The 17,097-nt window shown below is 41.5% G+C and overlaps 1 protein-coding gene across 1 annotated transcript in view; it reads right to left on the bottom strand.

The window, feature by feature from the left end:
- Window positions 1-17,097, bottom strand: part of CCDC80 (coiled-coil domain containing 80) — a 162,703-nt gene that overhangs the window by 16,230 nt on the left and 129,376 nt on the right. Inside the window, exon 6 of the mRNA XM_075333554.1 lies at window positions 4,554-4,657. Coding sequence (XP_075189669.1) covers window positions 4,554-4,657 — 104 coding nt within the window. The remainder of the gene's footprint in view (window positions 1-4,553; window positions 4,658-17,097) is intronic.

Raw genomic sequence — 17,097 nt, 5'->3', positions numbered from 1 at the left:
CCACAATACTACAGGGATGGCCACAATACTATAGAGTACAATACTACAAGGATGGGCTGAATATTACAGGGCACAATACTACAGGGATGGCCACAATAGTATAGGGATGGCCACAATACTACAGGGATGGCCACAATACTACAGGAATGGGCACAATATTAAAAGGATGAGCACAATACTATAGGGCACAATACTACAAGGATGGGCACGATACTACAAGGATGAGCACAATACTACAGGGCACAATACTACAAGGATGGGCAGAATACTACAGGGATGGGCACAATACTACAGAGTACAATACTACAAGGACGGGGTGAATATTAAAGGGCACAATAGGACAGGGATGGCCACAATACTACAAGGATGGGCACAATACTACAGGGATGGGCACAATACTACAATGATGGCCACAATACTACAGAGATGGCCACAATACTACAGAGTACAATACTACAAGTATGGGCTGAATATTACAGGGCACAATACTACAGGGATGGCCACAATACTACAGGAATGGGCACAATACTAAAAGGATGAGCACAATACTACAGGGCACAATACTACAAGGATGGGCACGATACTACAAAAATGAGCACAATACTACAGGGCTGGGCAAAATACATGGATGGGCACAATACTACAAGGACGGGCACAATACTACAATACTAGAAGGCACAATGATGGGCACAATATTACTGGGCACAATACTAGAGGACACAACGATGAGGACAATATTACAGGGCACTATACTACTGGGCACATACTACAAGGATGGACAGAATACTACTGGGCACAATACAACAAGGATGAGCACCTTACTACAGGGCACACTGAAGGGGACATTACTGCAGCATGGGCAGATTACTACAAGATGTTGGCTAAGATTACTATATGGTGCTGCTAATTGTAAAACAATATTACAAGAAGGTGATAAAATGTAAAAAAAAAAATCATAATACAGCATGACATTTTTTTTGCCATTAAAAATGATTTTTTATATATAAACTTAACAAAAAAAGTGCACTTTGTTATAATAGGAAGTCATGCGAAACACGTGTTGGGACTTGTCCCCATGTGTGTCCACTTGCGATTTGTACATCATTGGTAAGCTCCCCTACACTGTTGTTATGGACTGCTTTGACACCCCTGATTTACTGGATGTTTAGCATCCAGCTTTCTGACCTTGTTCAGACCAATTATTACTAGGGTGTCTTGCTGCTAATTTTGTTTCTCTCCTTACTCATAAGTTTGGGATTACTAATCAGCACTTTGTGTGCCTGGGAGATAATTATATACCTCTTTGCATGTGGTACCACATGGGGATTTTTTTCACCCTCCTTAGTCAATTTCCTGCCTGTAATGTGTTTTCTACTGTATTTATATCCTATGCACTTTTTTGTACAATAAACTATGTTTATTATAGTGCTTCTAAGTGTCAATTCTTGACCTTGGGATATATGGATATATTTAGGCAAATTTAAAGACTTCTGTCTTTCTTGTGTGTTTATACTAATTGAAGATGTTGCCTTTTTACTTTCAATGAAGTCCATTTTTACTGCCTTGCTTTATTTAATTTGTTAGAATATACAAGCAAAAAATGTTTAAAAAAGTGATGCAAAGATGTATATAAAAAAGACATGGATTCATTAAAAATGTTCACTTTGTCCTGCAAATAATGCGGCACCTCTCAATTTTTTTTTCTATATGCGGCCATACATCCAGCTGAGTTTGAGACCCCTGAGTTAGCTAGAGGCAGTGGGAGGAGCTAGATGCAGAGCTCCACCCCCTCCTCCCATCATAGAATTTCATGAGCACCAACTGCCATCTCCTATCTCAGTAATGGGAAAGTCTTCACTGAATACAGATTTCACCTCAGAACTGAGAGTTTTGATAATCACTGATCAATTCTGGCAGAGAAAGAAGCAATTTGTCTGATAAGAAATAATAGAGAGTTACTTATTTTCATGTTTACTATTGATTTATGAATTAAAGATTAAATGATGGGTACACTTTAAATGTGTAAGGCTGTGCACAGTGCGTTTTTGATGCAGATTTGGTGCAGATTTGTCACAAATCTGCATGCCTATGTTCATACTACCTGTACCAGCAAAGTTTATGAAAATTCTTAACTACTGTGCACACATTGCTTAATTTTTTCCATGCAGATTTGGTGCAGAAAATAACCTGCAGTATGTCAATTCTTGGTGCTTTTCTCCTGCATTTTTTTTTAGCTATTCCACCCATTGACTTCATTAAGAAAAACGCATGACAAAAAAAGCACCAAAAATACGTGTTTTCGGTGTGTTTTTCTGCCAGAAGGTGCAGATTTGATGCAGAAAATGTTTGCACCAAGTACTCAACGTGCGCACATAGCCTAAGCCTATGTTCACACTGCATTTTTTCCAGTGTTTTTTGATGCATTTTGTTAATGCAAATTAAAAGCTGCTTTTTACAGTACCAGCAAAGGCTATTAGATTTCAGAAATCTCATGCACACAATTGCTTTTTTTCCTGACTGGATTGGAAATCTGCTGCGTTTTTGAAAACTGTAGCATGTCAGTTCTTTAGATGTTTTTGCAGTGTTTTTTTCACCATACAAAGTAATGAGAGAGTGCAAAAACACAGCAAAAAAATTACTTTTTTGCTACATTTTTGGTGAATAGAAGTAACTTGATTAAAAAAGTTCTGAAGAAAAATGACAAAGCGCACAAAAAAGCAGCAAAAAAAATGCACAAAAGTACTCCAAAAAGGAGCAAAAATGCAGCAAAACCTGCTCTATGTAATTAGCAACCAAGAGAGCAGATTTTGCCAGCAGAAAAAAGCAGCAAATAATTAGCGTGTGCACATATCCTTACAGAGAAATGCAGTTGATGTAGGAATTCTTTTACTTATAAAATACATTTGGAGACTGGCCTTTAGATATAGCAGGCATGTTTTTATGGTGCATTCCTTCCCAGTGAATCATGAGAGGAAACTTTAAGGTGCGCACTTGTACTATCTTTTTCCTGCCCTCCCCCAAACTTTTTTTTTATACATATACAACGGGTTTATACATACACAAATCAGGATCTGTGGAAGAACATCATACACATGCAATTCAAGCTTAATTTACTGGTAGAACATTTTTCCAAAGCGCTGTGAATTAACGGAGCTATATAAGAGAATAAAATATATAGAATTGTGATAGATTTCAGATATTCTCTCCACTGCAGTTTGATCGTTATACAGAAAATACGAAGAATGAAATGTAAAATCTGAAAGTAGAATATCAGTATTAATGTTAGATTAACGCATAGATCCACAATGCACAACATTTGATCATTTATTATATCATGGAAAGCTGGAAGCCCCACACCCTGGAGAATTGTGAATGCTTATTTGGATGATGAGATTGAGCTTCTTGAGACATTCTATATGTTAGAATTTGTCTATAAATCATATCTTCCTTTCATAAAACCATTGCCAATTTATTTTTGGAGTTGACTCAATTGTTTATATCAAACTGAGGTCTAATAAACCTGATATAATTATTGACCATTAGGGCAGAATGTCTGCTTAAAGGTGGATCTAACCCTTAGGCCCCTTCCCATGTCAGTGATTCTGGTACGTATGTTGCAGTTTTTATACGTACCAGAATCACAGACATCCGCAGACCCATTAAAATCAATGTGTCTGCACATACATTAGTGATTTCTCACTGACATGTTTCTGTGCGGCGCACACGTGTGTCCGTGTGTTCCGAGCGGAGACAATCTGTTTTTTTTGGCATCACTGAGTGTCGAACTGCTCTTAACGATCACCAAGCACCTTAGCATGGTAGTGCATACATACAAATACTGATGCAAAAATTCTGACATGTGAATTATCACTAATTTTTGCAATTTCAGAAGCTTCTGTGGTTTTTGCTGTACTTTTTTGCATTTGCATTGCAGCCATAGCAAAACTGCATCTTCCTATGTATTTTACTTTGAAATAGGAAAATAATACATAGCACAGAGGTATTTCAAATGTATGTTGCTTGATTTTTGGATGGATGGGAAAGAAGATACATAGAGAACAGCATTTGCAGAGCATCGGCATTTGTAATTAGACATAAGTTATTACTAGTGATAAGTGAGCGTGCTCAGCACAGCTTGAGCATTAGTGTGCTTGGGTACTTGCGGAGCTCAGTCAAGTATGGTGGGTGCTCAGATATTGCAGCCGTGAAAGAACGACCACGGCACACAGGCTTACTTCACTGCATGATTGCATGATGTGTGCAGTCACCACAAGGAGAGTCATTTGCAATCTCGGAATGGCTCTCCCGGGGAATAAAACAACGTTTTCGGACGTAGTGTGTCCAAGCAAAAATACCCCCACCCGCCCATGAGAAATGCTCTGTTTATGACTAGCTGTACGTTGGCGGATACCCAAAAAGGTCAATCAATGACTTTCCATAATGCTCATTACTAACGTTGAGCTCGTCCGAGCGTCTGACCAGCTGGAATCGAGTAACGAGCATTTGAGCATTTTAGTGCTTGGCCATCACTAGTTATTAGATATCACACTTACCCATATTACAAGCCTGTCCAGTCAGTGCATAAAGCTGCTGCTGATAAGCCCATTCTTCATCATTGGCAGAAGATATAATCAGCAATCGTCTTCTCCAACGGAACCTATACAAAAATTCACAGATTGTAATAAATGTTTTAACTTCTAAAATAAAGCATTTTTAATGTCTGAATTGTACTTTATAAATAGCGGTGGACATGGTGAAATAAAAAGTTGGAAATAGAAACCAATTCAAGTAAAATGCAAAAATGATAAGAGCACATGTACATGATTATATTATGGCTCCATTATCAGAGGACTTAATCGGCAGTGGTAAACCTCTGATTTCATGTGGATGCATAAGATTCTTTTTTATGAATGTTTTTAAGCATTCTCCTTAATGTAGCCTAGGCACTATCTTCCAATGCGACAGAAAGCCTTTGGACCCCATCAAGCACTCAGGTCCAGGCCCAGATGCGACTGGGTCCTCCACACTCCCTTTTGGTCATGATCTGGAATCATTTATAGGACATTATTTTCTATAAAATACCACCAGCATTATGTTGTCTTGAAATCTATAAAAGAGGGCGTCAGAGATGGGGATGAGTTTCATCTTACAAATTGTAAGAAGTAAGAAACTGTTGAAGTAAGTTTTACTTTGTAGTAACTGTACATGTATTTGTAAAATGCCGCAGAACATGTTGGTGCTATATAAATAGAAATATTATTATTAATGAAGACAAACGGTGTACTCCTGTGTAATGGCAGTGTTCAACATAGAGGTCAAAGTAGAGATGAGTGTGATACCAGTTATTGAGAGGAAACAGAAACAAATGAGTGATGAGAGGTCAAGGAGTTGTGTAGGACCACTGGCATCCATCAACACCGTTCTTATCAACGCATCCAAACGCCTCAGACACAAACAAAAACTATCAGACACAGCATATTGTTAGAAGCACCTTCAAGTCAGTGTGAGGTTCAGTAGAGTCATGGAAGACAAGAGATTTCAAAGAGGTCAAGCACTATCCAGCAGACACCTGGTGTACCACGGCCAAGACCAGAGTATTTGAAGTGTGTTGTACTAGTCAGTGATAAGGTTTATCGCCACAGACTGTTGAAAACCGCTCCAGTTATGGTAAGAGACAGTGCCTTGAAAAAGTGTTCACACCCCATGAACTTTTCCACATTTTATCATGTTATACTCACAAAATGTAATGGCTTTTTTGGGGATTTCATTTGATATACTGACACAAAGTGACAAGTGGTTGTGAAATGTAAAGGAAATGATACATATTTTTTTAAAATATTTTAAAAATATAAATTTGAAAATTGTGTAGTGCATTTGCATTCATCCCTTGTGTAGACTTATTACTGCTGTAAGTTTATTGGAGTATGTCGCCACCAGATTTACAAATGTAAAGGCAGAATGTTTGCCCATACTTCTTTGCAAAATAGCTCAAGCTCAGTGAAATTTGATGGAGAGCATCTGTAAACAGCAGACTTCACTTGACACAGATTCTCAATTGGATTTAGATCTAGAATTTGACTATGCCTTTCAAACGCATGAATATGCTTTATATACACCATTCCATTGTAGCTGTAGGAGTATACTTAGGCGGGCTTTGCACGTTGCGACATCGGTAACAATGTGTTACAGATGCTGCAGCTATAGTCCCGCCCCCGTCGCACGTGCGATATCTAGTGAAAGCTGCCGTAGCAATTATTATCGCTACGGCAGCTTTACACGCACATACCTGCCGTGCGACGTCCCTCTGGCCGGCGACCCGCCTCCTTCCTTAGGGGGCGGGTCGTGCGGCGTCACAGTGACGTCACACGGCAGGCGGCCAATTGAAGCGGAGGGGCGGAGATGAGCAGGATGTAAACATCCCGCCCACCTCCGTCCTTCTCATTGCAGCCGGCGGCAGGTAAGGAGATGTTCCTCGCTCCTGCGGCTTCACACACAGCGATGTGTGCTGCCGCAGGAAACGAGGAACAACATCATACCTGTCGCACCATCGGCATTATGGAAATGTCGGAGGCTGCAGCGATGATACGATAACGACGCTTTTGCGCTCGTTCATCGTATCAAAAAGGTTTTACACGTTGCGATATCGACTGCGACGCCGGATGTGCGTCACTTTCGATTTGACCCCATCGACATCGCACGTGCAATGTCGCAACTCGCAACGTGCAAAGCCGCCCTTAGGGTAATTTTTTTGCTGGAAGGTGAACCTACAATCCAGTCTTTTGCAGCCTCTAACAGGTTGTCCTCCAAGATTACCCTATATTTAGCTTCATCCATCTTCCCATCAACTTTGACCAGCTTCACTGTCTATGCTGAAGAAAAGCATCTCTACAGCATGATGTTGCCACCAACATGTTTCATGGTGGGAATGATGTTTTCAGGGTAATGTGCAGTGTTAGTTTTCAGCCACACACAGCGTTTTGCATTTAGCCAAAAAGGTTGTACTTTGGTCTCATCTGACAAAAACATCTTCTTCCACAAGCTAGCTATGTCCTAAACATGTTTTTTGCAAGCTCAAAATGGGAGTTCTTATGGCTTCTTTCAAAAAATTGATTTCTTCTTGCCACTCTTCTATAAAGGCTAGACTTGTGGAGTATATGACTAATTGTTGTTTTGTTCACAGATTCTCCTACCGGAGCTGTGGATATGTCCAGCTCCTTCAGAGTGACCATGTGCCTCCTGGCTGCTTCCCTAATTAGTGCTTGGGATGATTGAGATGTCAGTTTAGGTAGACGGACATGTCTTGGTAGATTTACTGTTGTGCCATACTCAGTCCATATTTGGTTCATGGATTGAACAGTGCTCCATCAGATGTTCAGAGCATGGACTGTTTTTAATAAACTTAATCCTGCTTTTCTCTTCTCCACAACTTAATCCCTGACCTATCTGGTGTGTTACTTGGTTGTCATGATCCTGTTTGATCCCTAATGTTCTCAAACAAACCTCTGAAATGATCACAGAACAGCTGTAGTTATACTGAGAATAAATTACATATAGGTGGACTCAATTTACTAATTAGGTGCCTTCTGGAGGCAATTGGTCACTCAGGCTTATATTTAGGGGCATCATACTACAGGGGGCTGACGCATGTCACAATTTTCAGATTTATTGTTTTAAAATATTTAGAAAACAATGTATCATTTCCTTCATACCTTACAAATACTTGCTACTTTGTGTTGGCATACAGCATAAAATCTCAATAAAATATATCTAGGTTTGACGATGTAACATGAAAAAATATGGAAACGCTCATGGGGTATGAATGATTTTTTCAAGGCACTGTATACACTATTTTGTAGGGACTGCTGCTATTCTTTCATTTACTCGTACCATCACTAAGAAAAGTGTGTTAAGATTGTTCCCTGATTGATAAGTTGTTGATCTTAATACGATTTTAGAAAAACAAGAGTTAAAAATCTGTTTCCAACACTTGTACTGGTATATTGCCAGTCCACATACACTGTGGATAGACAAGACAATCTCAATAGAGTCAAAAGTTTGATAATAACATCTTTGTTCAAAATAATTTTATATTCACTTTCATAATATCTAGCGGAATAAATCCTCCATGCGAATTGCTTCATTTTTTGTAGTTTTCTAAGAGAAAATTGCTTTTTTATATACTGTGTGATTAAATTTCCAACGCAGACTGAAGCAATAAAATCTTTGTTCTACTTTTTCTTTTTAAATACCATTTTTGAAAGAAGTTAATTTGCAAATTATATTTTCCTTCTGTAAAAAAGATGAATAGAGAAAAGTATAATTCCTTTTGGCTGAGTACCGGAAAATGTATTGAAGTAACAGACTTGAGCTGCATGGAATACTTGGAATCTGTTCATCGACCATGAAAAAAATACTTTTTCTTTACCCAGGGGATGCCAGCAGAAAAACCCACATGCTACACTACACAAAGTGTCGCTGAATATAAATATTGTAAAGAAAATCACAGATCGTTTGTTAATTGCAGTAATTAACAAAGACAAACTGTATTTTGTGTTAGAATGGTTTTTGTTCTATTTTACATAATAAGACACTTCTGAAGGGGTATGATAAAAAGGAAGTGGAAATCCAAGTCCTCATACAAATGGCCATATTAGGCATCCATATTGTACAGATTTGTAGAACATTATAGGCCTCAAGTTTTTTTTTCTCACAAATTAATTTAGAAACCATGAATTATGGCATGTTTTATTGCCCATTTTAAGGTAGCACATGAATCGAGCAGGTTGAACACTCCGACAGGCTCATCTTGAGTAATGAGTATAATGGAGGCCAATGGGAAATTTGAGGATTTCTCTGAAAGACTTTAATAGGAGGGATTGAAAATTCCTGAAATGGATGGAAACAGTATAGAATGGGAACAGCATGAAGAAGACGCCTGGATGCATCTCTGACTCCCAGGCCACTGCAGGGAACTAAATAAATAAATCAATTAAAAATTCCCCCCTTATTTTTGCTAACCTAAAGCAGACAGCTCAGAGCTGATATTATCAGGCTGGGAAGGTCCATAATTATTTGGCTGTCCCCAGCCCAAAAATATTAGCGCACAGCTGCCCCAGAATGGTTACATCACATTAGATACTCCAATTCTGGTGCTTTGCCCGACTTTTCCCGATTGCACTGGTGTGGTGACAATCGGGGTAATATTTTTTAGGGTAGATGTCAGCTACATAAGGTCAGCTGGCATCAAGATCACCATATACTATAAGTTCATGGACAGATGAAGACAAAGCTCTCATATTCTTACCATTGTAGTATCATAACTGTCTACTTGATAACGGAATATTTCAGGCCTTACTCTCTTGATATAGCAGTGTGTATTTGGCCTGTATAATGGCATCTAGTCTACACCATTCAGAATGAGGCAATTATTCTGCCACCTAATGATGCCTACGAGTGATGAGTGAATGTGCTCGATCATGCTCATTACTTGGAAGAGTATCGTGGGTACCTGAACGTCTATTAGGCAGCCAATAAACATATGGGATTGCCTGCCATACACAGTAATGCCATAGCCATGTTGATTTCTGGTATTATTGTGATAGGCTGGCTGAATTTCATCATCCAGTCTTATATGAGACCTGGGGGCGCGATGCTCGGCACACTGTCCGCTGGAAGCAGTTCAGGAAGAGGTGATATAGGAGGGAGAACTTGGATTAGAGCAGGATTTGTATACTTGTACCCTTTAGTGCCTTTCATGTGGCACTAAATCACATTTTTCAGTGCCTTTTATGTGGTACTTATGGGTGTTTTTAGCTTTGTTTAACCTAATATATAAATAAAAAAAAATGTTGTGTGGTTCCCCTTATTTTTCATAGCCAGCCAAGGTAAAGCAGACAGTTGCGGGCTGGTATACTCTGACTGGGTAGGCCCATGAATATTGTCCCTTCCCAGTCTAAAAATATCAGCCCACAGCAACCCCAGAATTGGTGCATCATATTAAATGCGCCAATTCTGGTGCTTTGCTTTGTTTTCCCAATTGCCTTGGCACGATGGGAATCAGGGTAATATTTTTGGGGGTTGATGTCAGTTGTGTAATGTTTGCTGGCATCAACCCCTGGTAATGAAGATCCATCTATAAGACACCCCTATTACTAACCTAATAATACCCAAAAAACAAACACAAGGGAAACAATAGTTTATGTTAATAAAGACTCCCCCACACTATCCCTCATTCAGCAATTTATTCGCAAAAATGTTCCCACATAGTCCATATTTCACAATTTAGCTCTGGCGACTGTGAATACCAGTAAAGTACAGCTATTCACAGGTGCCGGATAGTGACAACTACTCTCATCAGAGCCTCTGGCTCAACACTACGCTCATTGAGACCCGGCGGCACTGATGGGTGTTGTTGTCACTACCCGGCACTTGTGAATAGCTATTCTTTACTGCTCTTCACAGTCACTGAAACTACATTCGGGGAACATGGACTATGACGGATGAGATTCTTGGAAACATTTTTGATAATAAATTGGTGAACGAGGAATAATGTTGGAAGAGTCTTTATTTAAATGAACTATTTTTTCCTGTGTGTGTTTTTTTTGATTACTAGGTTTGTAATGGGCGTGTCTAATAGACTCCTCTCTATTACTAACCCTTTTCTTTTAGTTAAGCAATGTTTATAATGCATAATTGCCACTTGTAAGTGGCTCCATTGTGGCTTCCATCTGATGCCCTGAAAAATGAGATTGGGGCACAGCTGCCGAAAGGGCCAGTGAATTTAATGATGCAACAGAGTCACTTTGTGCATTGTGTAGCCTTTATTCTTATAGTATCCAACTTCTTCAGGCAGTACAAAAGTGCAGTTGACTGCACTTTTGTTCCCTTGTGAAAAATATGGACACTGACGAAGACAAGCACACCTTGTCAACGATTATAGTCGTCCGCGAGATCAAATGGCCTCCACCCCAATGCACGTTTTGGCTGGCGCCTTTGTCAGGGGGTGTGTCACACAGTACCTAGTTGATGAGTATAGCCGTTCGTGAGCTCAAATGGCCTCCACCCCGAAGTGTGTTTCAGCTGGCTCCTGCGTCGGGGGTGTGACACCTCGCTGACGAAGGCGCCAGCCAAAAAGCGCATCAGGGTGGAGGCCATTTGATCTTGTGGATGGCTATACTCATTAACAAGGTACATTTACAGTTTATAGCTCAGACTATTTGCCTTTTTTTGGTTTATTGTCATCTTATAGGCACTTATACTGTGTTGTGTGTATACCAATTTTTCATACATAGGCCTAATAAGACATATTACCAGTCAGGATGTCTTCGGTTGATTGTATGTATTGAATGTTTATTCCTTTTCTGCATACTAATACATACATTTAATACTATATTCTCCTGTGGCTGCATAATATATTGTGTCTTTAACAGTAATTTTTCTGTATAACTGTAGTATCTGCATATAAATTTATTAAAATTAGTATTCATGATGTTAATATAGCTGTCCCAGACAGACTGGCACGCCCCTTCTTGTGTATGTTGATTCTATCCCCTACTCTGACTATTGTAATATTTGATTAATAAAACTAATTATTTACTGGACTATTGAGTCATTTTTTTCTTCTTTACTCACAGTATGAGACATGAAACGACTGATCTCACTGCAGAGCTGTGTGTGATTATGAGAGCAGACTACCAGTCATTACTTGAGTTACACTAGTAAGGCCTCTTTCATTTAAAATAAGCCTTCAAGACAGATTCTCTGGGAGATCTGTGTCCGGCCCAGAGACCTTAACAGCTCATTTAGATATAAGAAAAATGTGGATTTCTCTAGAACAAAACATCAGATCAGAGATCGAGGTATTATTTTATTTAGTTTCCTATGACCTAGATGCACATACACAGGAGCGTAATGATCACGGTCACAAGGATCGAGGGTAAGAGGGGCCCGATGACCCCAGTGCCTGTTTCAACTGGATGTGTGTCTGAGGGCATGCATCCAGCTGAAATGCATTGCATTGCAGCACAGAGACCTGTCAGGTCCCTGTACTTCAATATGCCGACTACCGATTAAGGATATGAATATTCATTGCTCCCCATGCCCATAATCACACCTACCTCTTTTCACTAAAGCTGATGCTGAGATGTGAGAGGGATTATGGGTGTGAGGAGCACTGAATATTCATGGTCTTTAATAGCAGCACCTGTGACCGCCCAGTAACCAGCCTTTTACAGCAGCTGCGCGATCACGTGTTCCATTATTAAAGAAAATGCATAGTCACTTCCCCCACGCTCATAATCCCGAGTGTGTGGAGCAGCGAATAAGCTGTCAGCTGATGGCTTTGTAAATGGATGCGCTTGACAGTAACGTCATGCTCTGTGCTGTTTACTCGCTGAAATCAGTTGCCAGCACACCAGCATCGGAGGAGGATACCGGGAAAGCGGAGGGAAGGTGATTATAATCTTTATTATTTTTTTTTACTGTGTGCAGCGTGATGGGGGATCATATGTACTAAGATGCTGCCATTATGGGGACATATGCCAGGATGGAAACCTATACCAGGATAGGGTTCTGATGGGGCTATTATGGGGACATATATACAGTGCCTACAAGTAGTATTCAACCCCCTGCAGATTTAGCAGGTTTACACATTCGGAATTAACTTGGTATTGTGACATTTGGACTGTAGATCAGCCTGGAAGTGTGAAATGCACTGCAGCAAAAATGAATGTTATTTCTTTTTTTTATTTTTTTTTTAAATTGTGAAAAGTTTATTCAGAGGGTCATTTATTATTCAACCCCTCAAACCCCAAGAATTCTGTTTGGTTCCCTAAAGTATTAAGAAGTATTTCAGGCACAAAGAACAATGAGCTTCACATGTTTGGATTAATTATATCTTTTTCCAGCCTTTTCTGACTAATTAAGACCCTCCCCAAACTTGTGAACAGCACTCATACTTGGTCAACATGGGAAAGACAAAAGAGCATTCCAAGGCCATCAGAGACAAGATCGTGGAGGGTCACAAGGCTGGCAAGGGGTACAAAACCCTTTCCAAGGAGTTGGGCCTACCTGTCTCCACTGCTGGGAGCATCATCCGGAAGTGGAAGGCTTATGGAACTACTGTTAGCCTTCCACGGCCTGGACAGCCTTTGAAAGTTTCCACCCGTGCCGAGGCCAGGCTTGTCCAAAGAGTCAAGGCTAACCCAAGGACAACAAGGAAGGAGCTCCGGGAAGATCTCATGGCAGTGGTGACATTGGTTTCAGTCAATACCATAAGTAACGTACTCCACCGCAATGGTCTCCGTTCCAGACGAGCTCGTAAGGTACCTTTACTTTCAAAGCGTCATGTCAAGGCTCGTCTACAGTTTGCTCATGATCACTTGGAGGACTCTGAGTCAGACTGGTTCAAGGTTCTCTGGTCTGATGAGACCAAGATCGAGATCTTTGGTACCAACCACACATGTGACGTTTGGAGACTGGATGGCACTGCATACGACCCCAAGAATACCATCCCTACAGTCAAGCATGGAGGTGGCAGCATCATGCTGTGGGGCTGTTTCTCAGCCAAGGGGCCTGGCCATCTGGTCCGCATCCATGGGAAGATGGATAGCATGGCCTACCTGGAGATTTTGGCCAAGAACCTCCGCTCCTCCATCAAGGATCTTAAGATGGGTCGTCATTTCATCTTCCAACAAGACAACAACCCAAAGTACACAGCCAAGAAAACCAAGGCCCAACCAAGGTTCAAGAGGGAAAAAAATCAAGGTGTTGCAGTGGCCTAGTCAGTCTCCTGACCTTAACCCAATTGAAAACTTGTGGAAGGAGCTCAAGATTAAAGTCCACATGAGACACCCAAAGAACCTAGCTAACTTGGAGAAGATCTGCATGGAGGAGTGGGCCAAGATAACTCCAGAGACCTGTGCCGGCCTGATCAGGTCTTATAAAAGACGATTATTAGCTGTAATTGCAAACAAGGGTTATTCCACAAAATATTAAACCTAGGGGTTGAATAATAATTGACCCACACTTTTATGTTGAAAATTTATTAAAATTTAACTGAGCAACATAACTTGTTGGTTTGTAAGATTTATGCATCTGTTAATAAATCCTGCTCTTGTTTGAAGTTTGCAGGCTCTAACTTATTTGCATCTTATCAAACCTGCTAAATCTGCAGGGGGTTGAATACTACTTGTAGGCACTGTATAAGGATGGGGCCATGTTGGGGACATATACCAGGATGGAGACGTATACTAGGCTGGCGGTAGTGATGGCACATAAATAACTGGATGGGGCTATGATGGGGACATAAATACCAGGATGTGGCTATGATGGAAACATATATTCCAGGATGTGTCCATAATGGGGATATATATACCAGTATGGGGACATATACTGTATACCAGGATATTGCCACGATAGGGTCATACACCAGGATGGGGCCATGATGGGGACATATATCAAGATGGGGCCATGATGGGAACATATATACTAGGATGGGGCTATGATGGCAACATATGTACCAGGATGGGGCCATTACGGGGTCACATATACCAAGATGGGGCCATGTTGGGGGCATATATATCAGTATGGGGCCATATATACCAGGATATAAAGATATAACAATAATAGGGTCATACACCAGGATGGGGCCATGATGGGGACATATACCAGGATGGGAGAATATTTACCAGGAAGTAGCCCAGGGTGGGGGACATTAGTACAAGATAGAGGTCACTACTAAACAATGAAGGGGGAGGGGGAGGCAACGCACATGTTTTTATAGGATTTGGGGTACGACCGCACTTTGCGTTTTTACCTGCGTTTCTGCAGCGTTTTGTGCAACAGCTTTTTTGTGCCAAAACGCATGCGTTTTGGTTTTCCAGCAAAATCTATGGAAAAAGAAGAAATCCTGACCGCACTTTGCGTTTTTTTATGCAGCGTTTAATTTGCATATTTTGTGTCAAAAACCATGCGTTCAAAGAAGCAGCATGTCAATTGTTTTTGCCATTTTGGGTGCGTTTTGCTAACATTGGAGTTAATGAGAAATGGCAAAAACCAAGATTCCTTCAAATTCCTGCGTTTTACCTGCTTTTTCAATGCAGAAAACATGCGTTTTGGACTTCAAAAACGCATGCTTTTTGCTCATCAAAATATTGATTTCTTATGGTCCTTTACACACACACACAAAATCCGACAATTAAAATTAAGAAAATCATGACTTTATTGCTATTTTTCTTTCAATTATCAAATTACCACAATAATTCATTGAAATAAATATAATTCCCTGAAATATCATTAAAATATAGATATATGTTTATTTTTTTCCTTTTTTTTAAAATTTTGATTACATCAACTTTATTAAGCAGTGTCATCATGTTCAAAACGCATCTAACAAAATGCATGAGAAAACGCAGGCAAAAAGCGCTGAAAACGCATGAGAAACGCAGCAAATACGCATGCGTTTTCAGTGCTAAAATTCTGGAAAAGGCAACTTTGGTCAAATCAATTAAGCACAAAACGTACGTTTTGACCTGCATGTAGGTGAACGCAAAGTGCGGTCGTACCCTAATAATGCTACAATGACCTATACTTCTTAGCAACAAGCCCACTATACGTCTTACCAACAAGCCCACATATATGGATTAGCATGGTTTTTCTTACTGACAGATTCCCTTAAAGAGTTTTCATCTGTTAATTGTAATGAGCACAGCAGATACAAAAGTGCATTCTTCCATTTTGATGAACTGACATATTTGTTTCATGTTGATTTGGCGCCCTGGACAAGCCAGGACGTCACAGGAACTACACCAACACACCCCACACTCCCGGTCAGGCACACCAAAGCCAAAACACAAAATCCTTGTTGCCTCCCTCCAGGGGCTGATGTTCACACCAGGGGGTGGGCCAGGCGGTTGGTCCCGCCCACCGAGGAGTGCACAGTCCTGGAGGCGGGAAAAGGAAAGAATTGAGTTTTAGAGTTTGAAGTGGAAGGAGTGAAGTGGTAGAGGAGCAGACAGAAAGTGGTCCGGGTGTGTGGCCCGGACGGAACAACAAGGTTGGCAGACGGTGGTGACCGTCTGCAGGAGAGGTCTATTGGAGCTAGCCGTAAGGACCGTGGACGGGCGGTGGCCCGGCGGTACCGGAACGGTACGCAAAGAGAAGCCAGCACCATCCGGCAGGGGCTTACGGACCCCGACAAGGCTAGGAGTCGCCGTGCAATTTGTCAAATCCGTTAGCGAAGGGAACCTCCTGGGTTTCCCAGCAGCCAAGTCCCGATAGAAGGCAACAGTCCAACCGTTAGAGGGAAACACAGTCACCACCAAGGCTAAAGTTCCCAGGGCCAGAGCCTGCGGGCAAAAGGGGCTCCTTCAGCACATATCCAAGCTGGGGAGCGGGTTACTGGTGGGAACCCATTGGAACCGTACACACTACACAGGTGCAGGGAAAGGCAGTCACCATCAACCTGCTGGGAGGAGAAACACCGCAGCCGTCTGTGGGACCCATCCATCCAGCCGTTTGTTTTACCGGAGACTCTGTGTTACTGGCTGAGTGAGTACCACCGTGCCGTGCGGCACAGCGCTGCCCCCGCGACCCTGCACCTCACCAGGCCCCGTAACCCGCCTGCCATCCATTCCTACCCCATCACCGGGCCCCGGGACAACCAACCCCCTACCCACGGAGGGGATAACTAATATCTAGGCTGCTCCCTGTCATCGCTCCCGGGATCCCCGTCCAGAGCAGCGGTGGTGTCACCAATCTCACCACAACCGTGGGTGGCGTCACGGACAATATCAAATCCCCACAATCAATCCCCCTACCTTTTCACTCACGGGTGAGAAACGCCGCTCGAGTCCCCGGGATCCAGCCCACCGCTCGAGCCACCACCGAGCAGCAGCAACAGCAGCAGCAGCTGGACCCGAGCAGTGGGAGAGCGCAGCATCCCCTCCTCCGCCCGCGACATTGAATTTATATTAATGAAACTTTTGTAATGCTTCATTTCCAGTGCAACTGCAAAACAGAAATGCTTCCAGGTTTCCATAAAGTTTAAAGCTGATTGCTCGGTATGTCAACATTGAAAAAACCTATCCATATCATCAG

This window comes from Anomaloglossus baeobatrachus, chromosome 2 (genome assembly GCF_048569485.1).
Source record: "Anomaloglossus baeobatrachus isolate aAnoBae1 chromosome 2, aAnoBae1.hap1, whole genome shotgun sequence".
NCBI lineage: Eukaryota > Metazoa > Chordata > Amphibia > Anura > Aromobatidae > Anomaloglossus > Anomaloglossus baeobatrachus.
Note: the sequence above shows the minus strand (reverse complement) of the source record. Positions and strands in the feature narration are given on the sequence as shown.